This window comes from Microcaecilia unicolor, chromosome 2, assembly GCF_901765095.1.
Source record: "Microcaecilia unicolor chromosome 2, aMicUni1.1, whole genome shotgun sequence".
In the NCBI taxonomy this organism is placed as follows: domain Eukaryota; kingdom Metazoa; phylum Chordata; class Amphibia; order Gymnophiona; family Siphonopidae; genus Microcaecilia; species Microcaecilia unicolor.
In genome coordinates, this window is record NC_044032.1 from 551,830,994 (window position 1) to 551,854,458 (window position 23,465).

The following is a 23,465-nucleotide window of genomic DNA, read 5'->3' on the forward strand; positions in this document are numbered from 1 at the left end:
ACTGGATAGGTTATGGGTGGAAAACGGGCATCTCAAGCAGTTAGCGTACAATACTTACTGTGTACTATCTCACTTGTGCTGTCAGTACTACTGCATTTTACACCTCACAAAAGGAGGCATTAAGTGCATCTGTGCTGTATGCAAATAATCGTAACACATGGTAAAGAATATTTCTGTGATGTCCCAGCATCTGACTGCCCCTCACTGAACCCCATCCCTCCCTGGTGTACCTTACAGGCGTCCCCGGCACCTGCAGTGATTCAATTATTGCTGCCTGCACCAACTCTGCAGGCTTCCATTGGCCGGATCCCACCAGAGAGGAAATGATGAAAGCAAGGGCGGGACCCGGCTGATGAAAGCATGCAGGGCCAGCGTAGGCAGCAATAACTGAATCACTGCAGGTACTGGGGATGCCTTTAACGTATATCAGGGAGGGATGGGGTTCAGCAACAGGTGGTATGATGCCAGGACGCTGTGGAAGAGATGTTGATATGGGATACTGCCACCACTGCTACACGGCAATGCCGACACAGCTCATTCAAAATGAATGGGCTGTGTCAGCATTAGCACATGGCAGCCATTAGCGAAGCTTACCAAACAGGGGTTTTTATTCTATTGACTCCATATTATCATTAATTGGGATTGAGAATTGAATAGAGTGCTAATTTTAAATAACCAGTGGACACATTATATGAATGGGCCAAAAGGCTTTTTTTTTTTTAAATCAAGCTAGCTATGGAAATGAGGGGGACCCATTCTCAGTACAAACATTTTCACTTTTCACCTGATTTGAGGCGGAGCTTTCAAAATTAAAATCCTATGTGGGACTTTCCCTTTCCTGACCTAATCCAGTCTTTTCTTGCCTCTTGTTTTGTGATGTGTAAACATATTTTTACCCTAGTAGCGCTCTAGAAATGTTAAATAGTAGTAGTAGTACCCACAGAGTGAGATGACAATTTGCAGTGGAGCTCTACTGTGGGAAGCTATATAACTCATGGGAAAAGTTTTGAAAATTATTCTCCCCAGATCTTTTTGGAACAGAGTCACTGATGAGATACAGTATTACTACTACTACTACTTATCACTTCTATAGCGCTACAAGGCATATGCAGCACTGTACACCATAAACAAAAGACAGTCCCTGCTCAAAGAGCTTACAATCTAAGTAAGACAGGTAAACAGAACAATTAAGAGGTAAGGGAAATAAAGAGGTGGGGTAGTAGTGGTTAGGAGTCAAAAGCAGTGTCAAAGAGGTGGGTTTTTATCCTGGACTTGAAAATGGCCAAAGGCAGGGCTAGACGTACAGGCTCTGGTAGTTGATTCCAGGCGTGAGGTGCAGCGAGATAAAAGGAACAGAGTCTGGAATTAACAGTAGAGGAGAAGTTTTAACTGGACATTAAAAAAAAGTCCTAAATAGGAAACACATTTCCAGGCCATAATTATAAATATGGAAAGATATTACTAATCTTAGCATGTTATAGAAACATAAATGTCCTTTTCCACCCTCTAGTCAGAATTATTAATATTTCAAGTTTATTTTATTACAGCTTGCTTATTGATCTTTTTAGTTGTCTTCATTTGTTTGTTGCAATTTTTTGAGCACTTTATTATATTGTATTGCGACAATAGCACGTATATTTATAAAAAAGAGACAGCCCTAAGAAAGATGTGCTATGCCACCAGGCAAAAAATAATGATATTGCCTTAAAAGTGGTGGTGGTTTCTGAGGGCTCTCTTTCAATGAAATAAAATGATTAGCAGAGGGTGGACATTTAATTGCTTTATATATCAACAGTATGAAAGGATATGTTCACTGATATGATGCTATTAGTCTGCAGAATTAGCACTAAATCTTTGGCTAAGTAATTTTGGGCAGTCATTTATACCAAGGATTTGTGGGGAACAGTTGTGTGTATTATTTTCATTTGTTTGGGAACATCCAAGGTCTGCCAGCCTTCTCTAAAATAGGAAACATATGAACCCATCTGTAACAGGAGGGAAAAACATCCCATATAATTATTTTACTAATTGGACCATGACTAAAAAAATCAGTAATGTTTCTTTGAAATCAGCTTACTAGGAGAATCCACAAATATCAATACTATACACCAGCAGTTCAAACTTAATTCCTAAAAGCTACAAAGTGTACAATGAAGATTTCTGTATTAGAGAAAGAAGCTTTTTGGAACTACTTACTTTTGAATCAATGCTATATCCACTGTCAGGTGTAGACGCCAGCGTCTCAGGAGGGGAACATCGTATAGAACCTGCAGATGTTGCTGATGTAGAAGTTGCTGCACTGCAGCAAAGAATTAAGTAGTTTCTCCAGAGTCCGATGTATGAATCGCTGCCTGTAACAGCAGTTACTTTCTTAGCATTGATGGGGCTGCTAGACAGGAAAACAAGTATTCTTATGATTAAATTATGCAATGAAATGATTATGACTATTTTATGCAGCTAATAATCATTATGTATGAAATGAACTACCACCAAAATCATTATTAAATTGTGTAGACCTCTAGAATTTAAGATATAAACACAATCAAGCATTCAATAAGAACTTCAGCAGCAACACAAAACAGAATAGATACATCAGTACAGTACAATCAGCCCTATCCAAATTCAAAAATTCCCTCCACAACGAGGTAAGATTAAAGGGTAGAAACAAGTTGTGGTGGCATATGTTTCAGCTCAGATTAAAAAATCAGTGGAGAACAGGATTATAACAAAGAAAAGCAAGAACAGTAGCTAATTTATAGAATTTAAGGAAAAATAAGCACTAACTTTATGTCAATCTGTGGTGACAACAGTTGAAGTCGTGTATATGAGAACATCCAGGCATAGCTCACAGATGTAGGGCAGTGCTTTGGAAGATTTTCTTGTTTTAGAAAACTGGAGAGGCTTATTATCCATGGATCCTGACCCTGAGTAACATGAGCAAATATCCATATATGTGATGGGCTGATCACATCAAATTGGTGGCTAGTGGGTGAAGAGCTCCATTCAGCTAATGCTTGCAAATCTACTGCACTTGGACTGTATAGCATGGCTGTCTGTTTAAATAAAAGAACACATTAGCACCACAGTGGTATATAGTACCACATATGCAGGATTGTTATTTTCCAAATGCTGTACATATATGGATAAAAATACATATTTTATAGCTTCAAACAATTAAGGTTTCCTGTTAATGCTCACTTTTTCCTTCATTTTGGATGGCTACATCTGTTTTGCTACTAGAATATACGGAACAAAAAAGACAAAATCTACACAGAAATGGTCGAAGCATAAACAAAAGTGGAGAACAGACGCAGCATCCAAATCATTAAGTATGTGATCAAATGTTTAAAATGATACTTTATTAAAATGACAAAAGACACAACATGGGCTGTGTTTTGACTTAATGGCCTGCATCAGGGGGTCCAGAATATATCTAAAAAGTCCAATAAATATAAATTAGAATGTAAATATTGTAACAATGGGAAAAGCTAATACTTAAAATGGATACATTTACATATCCTACCAAAAACAGATACTGAGAGACAAACATCGATTGTGTATCAAATATCTATCAAAAAAAGCATAAATCTGCACGGTCGCTTTTGGATAAGGGCTGCTATCCTGATTCTATTTTTGAAATAAGTCTTACCCCCATAGTTAAATCCTATAGGGTAGATTTGAACATAGTTAATTACAGACTAGTAGTTGGCATTCCTTGGCTAGCTAAACTGTTGGACTTTGTAGTTTATCAACAACAAATGCGGAGTGAGGAGAATAAATAGCAGTGTTACAATAAATCATAGAATCAAATTGATATAAATGCAAAAGAAATGATGAAAAGTTCATCTGAGAAATATATGAACCATAAATTAATTGAGATATATATATATATATATATATATATATATATATATATATATACAGTGGGGGAAATAAGTATTTGATCCCTTGCTGATTTTGTAAGTTTGCCCACTGACAAAGACATGAGCAGCCCATAATTGAAGGGTAGGTTATTGGTAACAGTGAGAGATAGCACATCACAAATTAAATCCGGAAAATCACATTGTGGAAAGTATATGAATTTATTTGCATTCTGCAGAGGGAAATAAGTATTTGATCCCCCACCAACCAGTAAGAGATCTGGCCCCTACAGACCAGGTAGATGCTCCAAATCAACTCGTTACCTGCATGACAGACAGCTGTCGGCAATGGTCACCTGTATGAAAGACACCTGTCCACAGACTCAGTGAATCAGTCAGACTCTAACCTCTACAAAATGGCCAAGAGCAAGGAGCTGTCTAAGGATGTCAGGGACAAGATCATACACCTGCACAAGGCTGGAATGGGCTACAAAACCATCAGTAAGACGCTGGGCGAGAAGGAGACAACTGTTGGTGCCATAGTAAGAAAATGGAAGAAGTACAAAATGACTGTCAATCGACAAAGATCTGGGGCTCCACGCAAAATCTCACCTCGTGGGGTATCCTTGATCATGAGGAAGGTTAGAAATCAGCCTACAACTACAAGGGGGGAACTTGTCAATGATCTCAAGGCAGCTGGGACCACTGTCACCACGAAAACCATTGGTAACACATTACGACATAACGGATTGCAATCCTGCAGTGCCCGCAAGGTCCCCCTGCTCCGGAAGGCACATGTGACGGCCCGTCTGAAGTTTGCCAGTGAACACCTGGATGATGCCGAGAGTGATTGGGAGAAGGTGCTGTGGTCAGATGAGACAAAAATTGAGCTCTTTAGCATGAACTCAACTCGCCGTGTTTGGAGGAAGAGAAATGCTGCCTATGACCCAAAGAACACCGTCCCCACTGTCAAGCATGGAGGTGGAAATGTTATGTTTTGGGGGTGTTTCTCTGCTAAGGGCACAGGACTACTTCACCGCATCAATGGGAGAATGGATGGGGCCATGTACCGTACAATTCTGAGTGACAACCTCCTTCCCTCCGCCAGGGCCTTAAAAATGGGTCGTGGCTGGGTCTTCCAGCACGACAATGACCCAAAACATACAGCCAAGGCAACAAAGGAGTGGCTCAGGAAGAAGCACATTAGGGTCATGGAGTGGCCTAGCCAGTCACCAGACCTTAATCCCATTGAAAACTTATGGAGGGAGCTGAAGCTGCGAGTTGCCAAGCGACAGCCCAGAACTCTTAATGATTTAGAGATGATCTGCAAAGAGGAGTGGACCAAAATTCCTCCTGACATGTGTGCAAACCTCATCATCAACTACAGAAGACGTCTGACCGCTGTGCTTGCCAACAAGGGTTTTGCCACCAAGTATTAGGTCTTGTTTGCCAGAGGGATTAAATACTTATTTCCCTCTGCAGAATGCAAATAAATTCATATACTTTCCACAATGTGATTTTCCGGATTTAATTTGTGATGTGCTATCTCTCACTGTTACCAATAACCTACCCTTCAATTATGGGCTGCTCATGTCTTTGTCAGTGGGCAAACTTACAAAATCAGCAAGGGATCAAATACTTATTTCCCCCACTGTATATATATATATATATATATATATATATATATATATATATATTATATTATATTATATAAAAACTTAAATTTTTCAAATATATGAAATAAAGGAAAAGGGAATGGGACTTGATATACCACCTTTCTGTGGTTTTTGCAACTACATTCAAAGCAGTTTACATAGTATTTACAGGTACTTATTTGTACCTGGGGCAATGGAGGGTTAAGTGACTTGCCCAAGGAGATGCAGTGGGAATCGAACTCAGTTCCCCAGGATCAAAGTCCACTGCACTAACCACTAGGCTACCCCTCCACAAAGGAAAAAGGGGGGGGGGAGGGAGGGGGAAAGGAAGGGTGAAAGGGGAAAGGGGGAGGGGAGAAGGAACGAAAGGAGGGGGAGTAAGGAAGGAAAAAGGGAAAGAAAACTAAGCAGAGGGAATGGGGAAGGGAAACAAAGGGTATGGAACAGAAAGGACAGAAAAAAAGGGGGAGAAACAGGACAAAAGGGAGGAGGGAAGAGAGGGTAGAAGAGAGATGGGAAAAGAGAAGAAAGGGAAGGGCAGGAAAAAAGGAAAGAGTAAGACAAAGGGTACAAGGGGCAGGGAAGAAAAGAGGAAGAAAGGGAGGGGAGGTGGGACAAAATGGGGAAAAACAGGGGGGAAGAAGGGAAAAGTGGAAAAAAGGGAAGGAAAAAGAGGAAAGGGGGAAAAGAAAAAGATGAAGAAGAAGGAAAGGGGAAGTGAAAAAGAGAGGAAAACGATTGAAAAACTAAGGGAAGAAAAGAAAAGAGAAGAAAGAGAAAAAGAAGGAAAGAAAAAAAGTTGAGTACAATAGGGAAGGGGAAAAACAAAATGAGTGAGGACTTGAACAGAACCCCAAATTTGTGGCAATCTTAAACTGAAAAAATATGTATGACAGGAAAATCTTTACTCCTCCTTGACGGAATAAATTTATAAAAATGGTCTAAGATCCAATTCTTGGTTTAAGCCAAAGGGTGTGACAGTATGGAGTTCAAAAATGAATCTCTGCTCTTCTCAACATTATCACATCTATGTCATGTGGACTGAATCTGTTTTAACGACAAATAACTGAAGGTAATCAATGGTGTCTCCAAATTCATTCCAGTGTAGAATCATAGGTGCAGATATGCTATGCTATGCTCAATTATTCTAGTTTTAATCATCCTTTTTGTTTTCCCAATATAGAGCAAGTTGCAAGGACAAATAGCAAATATAACCTGAATTGAATTACAATCTATAGAATGATTCAATCTAATAATTTTATTGAATTACAATCTATGGAATGATTCAATCTAATAATTTTATTGTTAGCTGGATGTGAGAAATGAGTAAGAGTGAGTGCTTACAAAACGAGCAGGATCCACACTTTGAATGTCCAGTATATTGTCTTCCGTGGCTCTATCCAGTACAGCGGATGGAACTAGCCTTTCTTTTAAATTTTTATTTCAGGAATACAAAATGATTGGGTTTTATTATCCTTAAAGGGAAGGGAAAGGGAAATGGGACTTGATAAACCGCCTTTCTGAGGTTTTTGCAACTACATTCAAAGCGGTTTACATATATTCAGGTACTTATTTTGTACCAGGGGCAATGGAGGGTTAAGTGACTTGCCCAGAGTCACAAGGAGCTGCAGTCATAGGAGCCGACTCTATGGGTGCTTGTGCACCCCCAATATTGAGAAAATTCCTTGCATGTGCCCAAGGAAGGGTTATTTCCACTGAGCTTAGCACCCCCAATAATTTTGAAAAGTTGGCTCCTATGGCTGCAGTGGGAATCAAACTCAGTTCCCCAGGATCAAAGTCCACTGCACTAACCACTAGGCTACTCCTCCATGGATCGCCATGGATCTAGGCTAGTCCTCTTGGATCTCTAAAATGTGCCAGTGTTTTCTAATAATGTGTTGTATATTGATGGCATGATGCGAGAACTTCAAAGTGCTGGGTTACTTTTTGTAGGTTTGGCTTTCAGCAAAGATTCACAGCTCTGGGCCTTTGCCTTATTAGGCCCTGTGTTATGCACTGTATTGGACAATCTCTCTGCTGAAACCATATGGCCACTGTGATACCTTGTGTATTAATGTCCTATGGATCAGAACAAAGTCTCCGCAATCTTAAAAACTGACAGTATTAAGGGAAGTTGCTTTTTAAGCTTCTGTTGTAGCTTCTTGTAGAAAGAGGTAACTAAGGGGTCATTTTACTAAGGAGTGCTGAAAAATGGCCTGAGCTGGTCTAGACGCGTATATTGGACGCTCCCAGGTCCATTTTTCAGCGCACCTGCATAAAAGGCCTTTTTTTTTGCTGTAAATGGACGTGCAGTAAAATAAAAATTGGCGCACATCCATTTTGGGCCCGAGATCTTACCGCCACACACTAACTTAGTGGTAAGGTCTCACGTGTTAACCGGGCAGTAATTGTCAGTGAGCATACACTGCCGATTACTGGCCAGTTAGCGCCGCGAGCTGGAAGTTTTCTGGCGCGCGTAGAAAATGAAATTACCGCCCAGGCCATGCAGTAGCCGGATGGTAGTTCCAAATTGGCGCATGTTGGGCATGCGTAGATGCCTTTGCGGCTTAGTAAAAGGGCCCCTAAGTCATAACGTGTCTTTTTAATCAGTATTTCTAAATAGGGAATCTCAAATGCAATTCAGCTCATTTTAAATTTTAGATTAGGGTTTCTTGTGTTTAACCAAGTATGAAACTAGAAACGTATCTACACTGCCCTTCCAGAGAATAAAGATATCATCATCTACAGTCTTATTTCAGTGCTGAATGGATGCTACTCAAGATAAATTTGCTCAAATTTGGAAACTTATAAGTATGCAATTATGCGTATTTTCAAAGCACTTTTGACTTACAAAGTTCCATAGTAACCTATGCAATTTTGTAAGTCTATGTGCTTTGAAAATGAGCACCAATGTCTAGTGCCATTGAGGCCCCCACTGCCATTCCCTTTATTTGTTGAAAAAAAATATTTTTGAAAGCAAAACTAATTCTGAGTTAATGCTATAGTGGCTATTGTCAAAATGAAATAATTACTACTACTACTACTTAGCATTTCTATAGCGCTGCCAGGGTTACGCAGCGCTGTACAAGTTTAGACATGGGGAAGGACAGTCCCTGCTCAAGAGAGCTTACAATCTAACGGTAACACGCTATGTAGCCAGTGTAGGTATCAGGAAAGGGGAAGGTGGTTAGGCGCCAAAAGCAAGGGAGAAGAGATGGGCCTTGAGTAAGGACTTGAAAATGGGCAGGGAGGGCGCACGGCGTATGGGTTCAGGAAGTCTGTTCCAGGCATAAGGTGATGCGAGGCAGAAGGGGCGGAGTCTGGAGTTAGCGGTGGTGGAGAAGGGTACAGATAGGAGTGATTTTTCCTGAGAGCGGAGGTTACGGGTGGGAACATACGGGGAGAGGAGGGTAGAGAGGTAGTAGGGGGCTGCAGATTGAGTGCACTTGAAGGTCAATAGGAGAAGCTTGAACTGTATATGGTAGCGGATCGGGAGCCAGTGAAGCGACTTGAGGAGAGGGGTGATATGAGAGTATCAGTTCACGCGGTAGATAAGACGTGCGGCGGAATTTTGGACAGATTGAAGGGGGGATAGGTGGCTAAGCGGGAGGCCAGCGAGGAGAAGGTTGCAATAGTCAAGACGAGAGGTAACGAGCGAGTGGACGAGGGTTCGGGTGGTCTGTTCAGAGAGGAATGGGCGAATTTTGCTAATATTATAGAGGAAGAAGCGACAGGTCTTAGCTGTCTGCTGGATATGGGCAGAGAAGGAGAGGGAGGAGTCGAAAATGACTCCGAGATTGCGGGCTGAAGAGACGGGGAGGATGAGGGCGTTGTCAACAGAGACGGAAAGTGGGGGAAGAGGAGAAGAGGGTTTGGGTGGAAAGACAAGGAGTTCAGTCTTTGCCATGTTCAGTTTCAGATGCCGGTTGGACATCCAGGCAGCGATGTCTGAAAGGCAGGCCGAAACTTTGGTCTGGGTTTCGACTGTGATGTCGGGAGTGGAGAGGTAAAGCTGGGTGTCATCAGCATAGAGATGGTATTGGAATCCATGTGATGAGATCAACGAGCCCAGGGAAGAGGTGTATATCGAGAAAAGAAGCGGTCCAAGGACAGATCCTTGAGGGACCCCGACAGAGAGAGGGACGGGGGTGGAAGAAGAGCCGTTAGTAAATACTCTGAAGGTGCGTTGGGAAAGATACGAGGAGAACCAGGAGAGGACGGAGCCCTGGAATCCAAATGAGGACAGTGTGTCAAGAAGTAAATTACGATTGACGGTGTCAAAGGTGGCAGATAGGTCGAGGAGGATGAGGATGGAATAGTGACCTTTGGATTTGGCAAGGAACAGGTCATTGCAGACTTTAGAGAGTGCTGTTTCTGTTGAGTGTAGTGGGCGAAAGCCGGATTGAAGCGGGTCGAGGACGGCCTGAGAGGAGAGGAAGTCAAGGCAGCGGCTGTGGACAGCACGTTCAAGTAATTTGGAGAGGAAGGGTAGAAGAGAGATGGGGCGGTAGTTGGAGGGACAGGTGGGGTCAAGTGACGGTTTTTTGAGAAGAGGTGTGACTACAGCGTGCTTGAAGGTGTCAGGGACAGTAGCAGTGGAGAGAGAGAGGTTGAGGATGTGACAGATTGAGGGGTTAACTGTAGGAGAGATGTTGGTAAGCAGATTGGTGGGAATGGGATCAGAGGAACAGGTGGTGCACTTAGAGGAAGAAAGAAGGCGAGCAGTTTCCTCTTCGGTGATCTCAGGGAAGGAGGAGAAGGAGGCCAGGTTAGGTTGGTTGAGGGAGTGGGTTAAGAAGCCACAGGGAGGAGAAGGCTTGGAAATGAATTCAAGGTTTATTTTCTGTACTTTATCGCGGAAGTAGTCAGCTAGTGTTTGAGGAAAGAGTGAGGGGGGGTGGGAGCGGAGGGTACTTTAAGTAGAGAGTTGAGGGTGGCGAAGAGGCGACGAGGGTTGGAGCCAAGAGAATTGGTTAATTGAGAATAATAATCTTGTTTGGCAAGGAATAGGGAGGACTGGAAGGAGGATAGCATGAATTTGTAATGGGTGAAGTCTGGCAGGGTGCGAGATTTCCTCCAGAGTCGTTCAGCAGATCGGGTGCAGGAGCGAAGGTAACGGATGCAAGGGGTTAACCAGGGCTGAGGATTAATGCGCTTAATGGGGCGAGAGACAGATGGTGCTAGGGTATCCAGAATTAGGAATTCTAAGATGTATACTACTTTGTCTGTCTTTTCTGTTACTATCTATGCTTCAATCTGCGATATATTGATATATAATGAATCAATTATCAAAACATTCTCCAAATCTCCTTCAAATTCATCCAACAAATTTATCATGTGAGAAGAATCCCTCATATAAGATTTAATTTGTACAACAAAAGGTCTCAAAAAAAGGTCAACAAATTTAGAACGAGATTACAAAATGAACCCATTACCTGATATTATTGATCTACCTGGCAGATTGGTCAGAGATTTGTGCACTTTTGGTAAAACGTAAATTAGAGTTTATTAAAAGACTTTCTATACCACCTTTTCTGGACAGGTCAAAGTGGTGTACAGACTAATTATGGGGAAAAGAAAGGAACCAAGAATAGTGTACTGAAATGTGGTCAAAAGTATATTCTGGAGATAGGAACTAATCATCAACAAATACAAATAAATGCTCTCTACTACTCATTTTACTATCTTTTTAAAGGACCATCCGAATAAAATTGATGTTTTCAATCTTCACCATACCGGTGTGATAATTGAACATCCAAAGTTCCTCATCAATTCAAATTTAACATATTTTTTATTATCATTCAACTGTTATTTTTCTATTCTTTTTTTCACTATTTTCTTTAAAATATCTCTATGTCATTACAAAATATGTTTCAAAAGGTATTCACTTATCTCTAAAGTACATATAGATCAAAAATAGATTCAACTTCTTCACAGTGAGTCAGTCCAACATAGCGCCATGTTTCGCCTCCAAGCTGTATCAGGAAAAACAACTTCATTTAGCTTTCTTTGGCACATACATCTTGAAGTCCTTTCGACGTATTGTGACAAGGCTACATCCCAGATGTATAAAATGAAGCAGCAAAACTCTAAACTACATCTCCCAGAATGCATTTCTAGTCCCAGCAGGGGGAGCCCGGGGATAGGCAAGCTGGCCATATACCGACTCTGACCACAAGAGGGAGGGAGAATGAAGGAGCCCAGTTCCCTGGACCCGCAATCAGTATATCATGCAGCCCACCTGTAATAGAGGGGGTGTGGTGAGAAGCAGGAGGAGGACTGGATGGAAGAGGGGGATTAATCAGGCTGAGAAAGAAGAAACCAGAATGAAAAGGGAGCCTGAAAGCCCTGAGGAGTGCAGTACCTGAAGGTTTGAACATCTACCTTGGATGGAAGTTATTTTGATTTAAACCCTGCTTGAATAGAGAAGCCTGTTTTTCTTGGGTGAGAACTGTTTGCTTTGGGGAAACCTTGACTGTTGGGAGGTGGCTGGAAGAATTACCCAACCGGGTTCCCCCAAGCTTAAACCTGATTAGTTTGGAGAGACTGTGGAAATTGGAAAGGCTTCTTTAGGAAGGGGAAGCCAAATGCCTAATGTGTGCCACTTGATTGGGTGTGCCTGGTGCCTGGGAGAGAAGGTCTTAAGGCATGAGGGCCAGGAGGAGCCTCTCAAAAGCAGGAAGGTCCTAAATGCCCTGATGTTATAAGGCTGTTGGGCTTGATAACGGGCTAAGTAGGGGGAGCCGTGTCCTAAAAGACTGAGCACACATTAACTGAAGTGTTTGTTATGAACTTGGAAAATAAAAAAATATTTTACAGTCTCAACTGCTGGAATTTTGTGGGGTTCTGGCTATTCGGGAGGGAGGAGGCTGCCTTCCCCCACATACTGGCACAGCGGGCTCATTTACAGTATATGTATTCGTGCTTGTTCAATAAACTTGTCTTTGTATACATTCGCCTGTTTGTTTTACATCATACAGATCACTTAACACAGAGACCAGAAAAGTTCCATTTTAATTTTATCAGACCACAACTCTTTTTCTTACATTATGGAGTCTCCTATAACTGCTTCTTCCAAAATGCTATGTGGCACATTATGTAGCTTTCCTTCAGCAATGGGTTTTCTTCTTGCCATATAAAGACCGTGCTTGTGGAGTAAACTTGAAATTGTTTTAACAGTCAACATTTTCCCCTGTCTAAGTCACAGACCTCTATAATTCACTTAAAGTAACCTTAGGCTTCACAGTGACCTTCTTCAATGGCTTCCTTAATCCATAGTTACTATCTTTGAAGGGGTATGATCTCACAGAAATGGGCTCTATTTAACATATTATAAGCCTTGTAAAGGCAATTTTTAGACATGGAGAAAAATTTTATCTACTATTGAAAAATGTATAAGTCGTATACAATTAAGACTTCTTGGTTACTTATTTTTAATTACTTTTTGAGTATTTCTACAATGTATTCTTAAACATTTTGAACTGTATTTTTTTAAACTGCAGAATGTGAAAAATGTGCAAGAGTGTGAAGGCTTTCGCAAGACATATTACAATACAGAATACAGAATTTATAAACCTTAATACCTGATCTGCCCTTGTAAGGTGTATGAAGCTCTCAAAAATAGAAGGACTTAGTCTGTCCATTACATCTATGGCCAATTCTTCATCACCCTAAAAAGATCAAACATAGTTATCAGAATCTCACATAATCATAAAGACATATGGGAAGAAAGAAATTAAAATTTAAAACCAAATATTTTCTTACCTTTGACATTTCTAAGACTGTAAATAAGGCCCGCACTTCTCTAAGAACATTGACAGCTAATCTCCTCGTTGTAAGCCGACTATTACAAAGAACAACTAGAGCAAATCCTTCTACCACATGGAATACACTGGAGCACTGATTTCTCTCTAGTGGAAGGGTATGGGTGACTCCATTACCAGCATTTTTCTGAAGAAGAAAAAAAAAATGATAAATTACAGATATTTATATTAACACACAGAAGACCCAGATTTGAGAGTTATAATAAATTTCTGAAGACTTCTGTAGAGAAAATCAGTGATGAAATAGTGAGACTTGTTTTCACCTGGAAAGGGTTCTTAGAAAAAGCTATGGACTTCATCTTTTTTCCAAGAATACCCACTGCAGTTGCCAACCATGTACAGATCCCTCCAAATTGATTACATTAGTTATGTTATCATTCTTGGTCCTTATATTTTACTGCTTTTTATTATGTGTTATGTAAATCATTCTACAGACCTATCTTCCTTATTTCTTACAATAAGAAATTTTAAATTTAAAAACCTATTACTCTGTTCATAATTATACCTTTTGCAATGTAATATAAGCCACATTGAGCCTGCAAATGGGTGGGAAAATGTGGGGTACAAATAAATATGAGACTGAGTTGGGAGTTACCTAAAGGTTAGTGCAGCGAGCTTTGATCCTAGCAACCTGGATTCAATTACCACTGCAGCTCCTTGTGGCCTTGGGCATGTCACTTAACCCTCCATTGCCCCAGGTACAAAAAAAACTTAGATTGTGAGCCCTCTAGGGACACAAAGTACCTGTATATATAATGTGTACAGAGCTGCATACGTCTAGTAGTGCTACAGAAATGATAAGTAGTAGTGGATGGTTCTGCTATTTATTTTCATGAGATATGTTGGGTGGGTGGTACTGCTATCAATTTGTGCCTTTTGACAGGTTTTATGTTGTATTTATTTTATAGGTGTATTTTTTATTGATTGTATGGGTCATATGTTATTTTCTAATTTGCTTTGGATTCTAACAGTGTGTCTTCAAATTTTAATAAATATACACATAATGGAAGCTACTATCACAAAAAATGCCTGATATGCTGTTAAAGGCATAAGGCATCCCAGCATCACTCTTTCACTCAGGACTTCTTTTACAAAGCCATGCTAGCAATTCCCATGCGGCAAATAAGAGGAAGCCCATAGGAATTGAATGGGCTTCCTCTTATTTGCCACACCGTGAATCAGTAGCACGGCTTTGTAAAACAGGCCCTCAACCCCTAGCCCAGAGGTTTTCAATCCAGTCCTCGGGACACACCCAACCAGTCAGGGTGTTCAGGATGTCCCCACTGAGTTCAATGGGGATATCCTGAACACCCCAACTGACTGGGTGTGCCCTGAGGACTGGATAGGAAACCTCTGGGCTAGCCTCTAACACAAAAGGGACAAGCAGCACAGAGAGAACAAGCTACAACTTTGAGTGGTAGAGGTAAGAACATAAGAATAGCCATACTGGGGCAGACTGATGGTCTATCTAGCCAAGTATCCTGCTTCCAGCAGTGGCCAATACAGATCACAAGTACCTGGCAGAATCCCAAATAGGAGCAAGATTCCATGCTACCAATCACAGGGACAGCAGTGACTTTGTCCATTTCTTTTTTTTATATAAATTTTTACTGATGATTAAATACAAGAAGTCATTTTCCAGCCATTGAACCCTATAACATACGCTTAAACATTTGACATTCAACACCCTCATCATAGATTTTACATTTTTATAACCTCCCCTACCCTACCTTGCTCCCTATCTTCCATGGCTTTCACAACCCCTCCTCAAATCTCATTACTAAGGATTTCGTTCAAGTGTGTCCATTCATCTGCTGCCAGGTTAAGCCTCCCCATGCGGCGGTCTGTCAATTTTTCCATTGATGATATCAATCTGAGTTTCATTATCCAGTTATGTATGGTTGGACCCTCTTTCTGTTTCCAATTCAAAGCTATGGATGTTTTCGCCGCTGCAAGTCCAATCCATTTAATTCTACATTGCCATCTCTTCCCTTTTCTATTACCCATCCCAATAAGCACCATTTAGGTTCACAGGGGAACATTACGCCCAATGCCTTGGTTAGTATGTTTGTCACTTCCCCCCAGAACCTCTGCAGTACCGCACATTCCCACCATATATAGTAGTACATGCCTGTGTCCTTCTCACATCTTCAGCACTGGTCAGAAGCATCCGGATACATAGCTTTCAGCCTGTCCGGAGTATAGTACCATCTACTCAAAATCTTATAAGCATTTTCTTTTATTAGCACACATACCGATGCCTTTTAAACTTCCATACACACTCTCTTCCATTCAGAAATGCTAATTTCCGTTCCTAAATCTCGTTCCCATGCCAGCATATATGGTAGCTTCATTAATTCCTGACCCCTAAAATGCCCATATAATCTGGTGATCCCCTTCCCCCCACAGTCTATCTCCTCCCACAGATTCTCAAATTTTTCCCCTTCCAGTGGATTGTCCTTTGCCCAATTTTCTTTGTTTATATAATGCTTAATCTGATGATAAGCAAAGCGGTCCATCTCAGGGAGATCATATTCTGTCTGTCGCTCTTAAATTCTTAATAGCCCTCTCTCCCATTAATTCTCGAAAGCGAATTAACCCTTTCTGAGCCCACGTCTTGAAAACCTTATTCTCTCCCCCTGCTGGGAACCCAGGTTGTTGGGTGATCCAGGCATATGCTGATCCCTTCTGGAAGTTCCTTAATTTTCTTTTTAGGCTTCCACAGAGTTCCAACAGGTGTGAGACAAAGGGATTTAGTGATGGAGGCCCACATTAGCCCATCCAAGTTTCCCTCTTGTACAAAAATCTGCTCTACTGTCACTGGGGATAGGTCCACCTTGCTCCATACCCCAATCTGTTTTAGTTGCACTGCCCAATAGTACCAAAGCACGTTAGGCATGCCCCTTCCCCCTTGCTCTACCGCCCTCCACATAATCTTTTGAGATAGTCTCGCCTGGCGACCCTCCCACATGAACCCCCCTAATTCTGACTGTATTTTAAGTATCTCTCCTTTAGGCACCTGTATTTGCAGGGTCTGAAATAGAAACAGCAACCTGGGCAAGATATTCATTTTGACAGCAGCAATCCTCCCCCACCATGATAACCATCCTTTCTGCCATCTACGAATATCTCCTCTTATTGCTTTGAATAATGGCACATAATTCAGTAAATATAAATTCTCTAACTCTAAAGAAATCCAAATCCCCAAATAATGAAATTTTGTTGCTGCTATCTTAAAAGCAAATCTTTCCCCCATCTGCCGCCTCTCCATCTCTGATATCGTAACCCCCATTAATTCTGATTTGTCCACGTTTATTTTAAACCCTGATAATTCCCCAAACCCACCAAGTTCCGTGATAATTACGGGTATTGTCATTAGGGGGGACGCAATGTAAAACAAAATGTCGTCGGCAAATAATGCTACTTTGTGCTCTCTTCCTCCCATCTTAACCCCTTTAATTTCTTCTAGAGCTCGAATTCTCTGTGCTAATGGTTCAATTGAAATGGCAAAAAGTAATGGCGAAAGTGGGCATCCCTGTCTTGTCCCCCCTTTGAATGTTCAGTTGTGTTGACCAGCCCCCATTCACCTTAATCCTTGCCACCGGCGAACTATACAGCCCTTTCACCCATCCTACAAACACTCTCCCAAACCTCATTTCCGCCATGACCTCCCACAAATAATCCCACTCCACCCTGTCGAAAGCCTTTGGGCTCCCCAGAGAATATTCAGTATACGCCAGATGTTGTCTGCCACTTGTCTGTGCTCTATGAAACCTGATTGGTCTTCATGTATTAGATGGGGCAAGATCTTCTTCAACCTATTGGCCATAACCTTTGCTAGGATTTTTACATCTGTATTCAGAATGAATATTGGTCGATAACATCCACAGACCATTGAATCGCTCCCTGGTTTTAACAACACCGTGATCCCTGCCTCATACATGCTCGAGGGCAAATTCCTCTCTATAAAACAGGCATTCCCAATCCTTACCAACAATGGACCCAACTCTTGGCTAAAAATTGTATAATATTTAACAGTGAACCCATCAAGCCCTGGCACTTTTCCACCTTTTATTCCCTTAATAACTTCTATAATTTCCTGCATTGTAATTGAAGCCTCCAGCTCCCCCTTTGTTGTTCCGTGACCCTACGCAGGCCCAGTTCTTACAAATAACCCTGTATCTCTTCCTTCAAAGCCTTAGTCCCCTTAGTGTATAATCCCGCATAATAATGCACAAATTGTTCTTTAACCTCTGCATCCTCATAAAGCATTTTAACCCCCTCGCCCTTGATTTTAGTAATGGTGTTCTTTATACGTCTCTGACGTAAACTCCTTGCTAACATACTTCCCGCCCTATTACTAAATTAAAAAAACTTTTGTTGTAATAGATTCCAATGATATTCCATCCTTTCCATCTGTATCTTCTGCAGTTCAGTTCCCCACTTCAACACTGTAGCATAATTATCGGGATCCCCCTCCCGCTGATGCGTTGCCTCGAATCGGGCTAGGTTCTGATGTACTTCTAACTCACGTGCTACCCACTCTCTTTTCCTCTGGGCCCCCCTGCTAATAAGATGACCCCTTACAACAGCCTTCAAGGCGTCCCAGAGGATCCCTTCCGAAATTTCTCCCTTATCATTAAAGTCTAAATATTCCTTTATTATTGCCCTCACCCCCTGACATTCCTGCTCTCCCTCTAGAAGTGATTCATTAAGACGCCAAACAGTTCTTTTTTCCCTTTTTCCCATTCCTCTCAACATTATCCAAATGGGGGCATGGTCTGAAGCATGTATGCTTTCGATCTCAGAACCGTGTATTTCTCCCCAGAGGACGCGACTACACCAAATGGCATCTATCCTCCTGTAGGTCTGTTGTGCATGTGAGTAATGTGTGTAAGTTTTCTGTCCAGGATGCTGTAGTCTCCACACATCTATCAAATCGAGTTCCTTCGTCATCCTAAGAAGTTGCCCCTTAGTCCGTGTGCCCCCATCCAAGCGTCCCTTAGAATGGTCAATCCCCTCCACTGGGAAATTAAAGTCCCCTCCCATAATCACCCTCCGTCCCGCAAAGGCCGCTAATTCCTCCCTTAAAGAATCAAAGTATCCCCCCTGTCCTACATTAGGGGCATATACATTCACAAATGTGATGGGTATGTTTTGAATCGTCCCTTTCAGTGCTATGCACCTCCCTGCACCATCTTTATATACTGCTTCTTTTACGAATTGCAGTCCGTCTCTGACATAAATAATTAATCCTCCCGTTTTGTTTCCCTTCAGATCTGCCATAGAAAATCCCTCCCCCAGGCCTTTATTCTGTATTAAAGATACATCTTTTTGTCTAATATGCGTCTCTTGCAGCATTACTACATCCCATTGCATCCTTCTCAGTTCCCGAAAAATAAAACTTCTTTGCCCGGGCTGTTTAAGCCATTGACATTCCATGAGCCCACCCGGATCCTCCCCCCCACTCCCTCCCATCCCCCCCCCACCCCCATCAACTGGCCCACATTCCTTCCAGCCCGTTTTTTCTCTGAGGAAGTTTGTCTTCGCCAGAGGCCCCTCTTTGTACTTACATATCCCCTACTTAACTGTTTCCTCTCTAGTTCCTCATCCTCCCGCCTCTTGCAAACCCCACAACCTTATAACAACAACTCAAAACCATTCTCATAGCAACTCTTGAACCTTCTTGAACCTCTCAGTTCTGTTATATCCACCCTTGAGATTCCAGTCCCAAAGTTCTATCAGGTCACTTTGTCTGGCTGTGGAGACCTCCTCTTGGCTCTGTCCACTTTCGCCCAGCTAGGGTCTTGCCTGCTGTTACCCTCCTGTCTGTGTCGTGGTGAAGCTCTGGGATCAGCAGGCAAATTTGTACATCCTATCTCTGCCAGAATTTTCCAGGCACCTTCCGGGAATGGGAGACCAGAGGAACAAGTTTAGCTAAAAAGCTACTCTTCAACAACTTTTTATGAATTTCATGCCAAACCCTAAGTAAAAGTTGTAAAGGGGGGAGGGGTAAATTCAAATAATGAAAGCCACTAATTTCCCAGTCCCCCAATTAAATTAGACCAATGAGAATCTTCCAACATATGCCTTTCAATGGACATCCATGCTTTCAGAAATCGATTGTATCAATCAAAAATACCTCACAACTGAGCTGCAAAAAAAGTATTTCTTAAAAGAGGGAATCCCTAACCGCCCCAATACAAATCTAGCATACATAACTCGCCTGGAAACCCGGGGTAGGCGACTCTTCCAAATGCAACACAACAATCTCTTTTGAAGCAATTTAAGCTAGGTGTCTGATATGGGGAGTGTTAGCGTTTGAAAAAGATATAGCAGCTTAGGAATAATCACCATTTTACTAATGGCTATCCTTCCCAACCAGGAGTGGTGCAACCTATGCCAACAATCAAGTTTAGAAAAAAGGTTCGGAAGGAGCTTACCATAATTAAATTTATACAAATAAACCAACTTAGCAGAAATCTGCATTCCCAAATACAGGATATGCCCCTTAGCTCAACCAAAAGGCACTGTCTGCTTTAACTGAAAGACCTGCAGTTAAAGTAATATGAAGCAACTCAGACCTTGAGGCATTCATTTTGAAGCCTGACAGTTTCCCATAATAATCAAGTTCAGACAAGGCAACAGGAAGAGAGGTTAGAGGATCCCCATCAGTCTGCAAAATATTGTCAGCAAAGAGGGATATCTTAAACTCTTCACACCGCACTAGAACACCCTCAATTACCATGTTCACATGAATCTTAGCTGCCAATGGCTTGAACACCAATGCAAAAAGCAGTAGGGATAGGCGACACCCCTGCTTAGTGCCTCTCCAGAGATGGAATTTATTTATGGATTGCTTATATCCCACATTTTCCCACTCATGCAGGTGCAATGTGGCTTACAGAAAGTTAAGTAAAAACTACAAAGTTGAAAGCTTAGGAAAGTATACAAGAAGCAAATAGGGGGAGGAGAATCTAACACTGTGAACTAGGCAGGATAAGGGACAAGGGGGGTGCATCAATCAGCGGCGGAAAGTGGGGAGTAGGTCTTAGCAAAGAAGTAGGACTTTAACCCTCATTTACCAAATATACACAGTTACCAAATATACACAGTAGGATCAGAATATAAAGCAGAGATCCACAAAAAACTGGGAAAGACCTACTAAGATTAGCCATTTGAAAAGTGTGCGGATTGCGGGGGCGGGGTTGGCAACCAGCTCAAATCAGTAGATCTGTGAGATATTCCAAGAATATTATGAAAATTATATACCAGTCCTCAGGATTCAGAGTTGGATGGCTCTACGTATTTGGATAGTTTGAATTTACCTTATTTATTTATTTAGATTTTGCTCGCACCATTTTCAGTAGTAGCTCAAGGTGAGTTACGTTCAGGTACTCTGGATATTTCTCTGTCCCAGGAGGGCTCACAATCTAAGTTTGTACCTGAGGCAATGGAGGGTTAAGTGACTTGCCCAAGATACATAGTAGATGACGGCAGAAAAAGACCGGCACGGTCCATCCAGTATGCCCAACAAGATAAACTCATATGTGCTACTTTTTGTGTATACCTTACCTTGATTTGTATCTGCCATTTTCAGGGCACAGACCATAGAAGTCTGCCCAGCATTAGCCCCGCCTCCCACCACCGGCTCTGCCACCCAATCTCGGCTAATAAGGTGCATACTGTCATAATCCAAAACAACTACATCAAAAAACTTCTCCTAATCTAAAAATCTTACAGAATACTGAGCTAATCACGAGCTTGAGGGCTCATTAATACCTTCTAGAAAGCAGAGGCTTCAAAGGCCTATTAGGATCTGTTAAGTACTTCTAAGTAAGTGACCCAGATAGGCCATTGTAAGAGATGCTGGATGGACCACTGACTTGATCTAGCATGGCACTTCTTACTATCTTGTTATAAGTCCAGAAAATCCAAAATTTCATGATGCCCCTATAATAGCTAGGAAGGTGAAATGGGAGATAACACAGAGCCCCTTTGTAAGGTTCTAGACCTTAAGGTTTATAATCAGGTGTGCCTGTTACATTTATACAATTGGCTGATTGAAAGCTTGGTTTATACTTGATTTGATTATGGGTGAGCATTGCTAGCTGCCTGGAATCTGCATAGAGTTATCTTTCTTTCACCGTAAAAGTCATATTCTGTGCAAGATGTGGAAGGCTTTGTTGAAGTTCTGGGGCCACAATCCTGAGGACTCAGATCAAATTCCTCTTTTGGGAAATACGGCATTCTTACCGGGGAGGGAGAATAAGGTTTTTCTTCCTTGGGAGGAGATGGGATAACTTTGGTGGCACAGCTTTAAGATGGGGACGGTTGTTAATCTTTCTCAACTCTTCAAGATCACATTACTGTCGGTTGGGAGGATAGATTTGTGTATTGTCGTCAAACATTACATCTTTGGACCCCACTAGTATAAGTGGCTTGGGGCTTAAATTAAGTGGCCTTTATTCTGTTTTTTTTCTGATGAACCCTATTCACCATATCTGAAGCTCATGCGGTGTTACAAAGTTTAGATTGTAATAGGAATTACTCAGAACTGAAGGAGACATGCAAGCTTACTTTCGAAAGAGAAGGGCGCCCATCTTTCAATACAAATCGGGAGATGGGTGTCCTCTCAAGGTCACCCAAATCGGCATAATCGAAAGCCGATTTTGGGCGTCTTCAACTGCTTCCCGTCGCAGGGATGACCAAAGTTCCCGGGGGCGTGTCGGAGGCGTAGCGAAGGCAGGACTGGGGCGTGCCTAACAGATGGGCGTGCTCAAGCGATAATGGAAAAAAGAAGGGTGTCCCTGACGAGCACTTGGCCGACTTTACTTGGTCCATTTTTTCTTACGACCAAGCCTCAAAAAGGTGCGCGAACTGACCAGATGACCACCAGAGGGAATCGGGGATGACCTCCCCTGACTCCCCCAGTGTTGACTAACCCCCTTCCCACCCTGGAAAAAAAAAAAACTTAAAAAAAACTTTTTTTGCCAGCCTGAAATGTCATACTCAAGTTCATCGCAGCAGTATGCAGGTACCTGGGAGGGAGGTATGTATGTATCAGCGGAGGCATAGCAAAGGTGTGGACATCCTTCTTTCAAACATTTTGGACGTCCTGAACTGCCCCACACACAGGGATGGCTAAATTTCAAGAGAGTGGAGTGGAGGAGTGGCCTAGTGGTTAGAGCACTAGTCTTGCAATCCACAGGTGGCCAGTTCAAATCCCACTACTGCTACTTGTGATGCAAAATCCAAATAAATAAAGGGGGTGTCGGAAGCATAGCAGGTATGGATGTCCTTCTCACAGAAACATCTACATTTTGGACGTCCTCAACTGCCGTTGCAGGGACAGAGGCATAGCGAAGGACGTCCTCAACTGCTGTTGCAGGGACGGAGGCATAGCAAAGAACGTCCTTCACCCATACTCTAAAAAAAAAAAAAAAAAAGACGTCCCTGACAAGCACTTGGATATTTTCACCTGGACATGTATTTTTCTAAGGTTGTAGATGGCAATTTATTTAAGGTTGTAGACTGCTATTATACACGCAGCTTGTCTGCATGTATGAAACCGTCTTTGGCATGCGCAGAGCAGCCACGCATAATGCTTGGCTGTTCTGCACTGGCTTCCCCTCCTTAGGAAGGAAATCATGTGCAAATGAGTTAACAGTGAGCAACTCATTTGCATGTGATTTCCTTCATGCATGTCCAATCCTTTCCGAATCGCTAAGGGATCTGTAAGGGAAGGGCTTTTTCCGTTCAGATAGTGCATCAGTTAGTCCACTGCAGTGCCTCCTAGGGTGCCCGGTTGGTGTCCTGGCATGTCAGGAGGACCAGTGCACTACGAATGCTGGCTCCTCCCATGACCAAATGAGTTGGATTTGGTCATTTCTGAGATGGGTGTCCTCGGTTTCCATTATCGCCGAAAACCGGGGACAACCATCTCTAAGGTCGACCTAAATGTTGAGATTTGGGCGTCCCCGACCGTATTATCGAAACGAAAGATGGACGCCCATCTTGTTTTGATAATACGGGTTTCCCCGCCCCTTCGCGGGGATGTCCTGCGAGGACACCCCTCAGGAAAACTTGGGCGCCCCCTCATGGGGGTCAGGATACTGGGACATCCA

The 23,465-nt window shown here is 42.2% G+C and overlaps 1 protein-coding gene across 1 annotated transcript in view; it reads right to left on the bottom strand.

Moving 5' to 3' along the window:
* FRYL (FRY like transcription coactivator) overlaps positions 1–23,465 on the bottom strand; it is a 655,466-nt gene that overhangs the window by 359,323 nt on the left and 272,678 nt on the right. Inside the window, 4 exon segments of the mRNA XM_030191364.1 lie at positions 2,197–2,389; positions 2,785–3,053; positions 13,099–13,185; positions 13,280–13,465. Of these exon segments, the coding sequence (XP_030047224.1) occupies positions 2,197–2,389; positions 2,785–3,053; positions 13,099–13,185; positions 13,280–13,465 (735 nt within the window).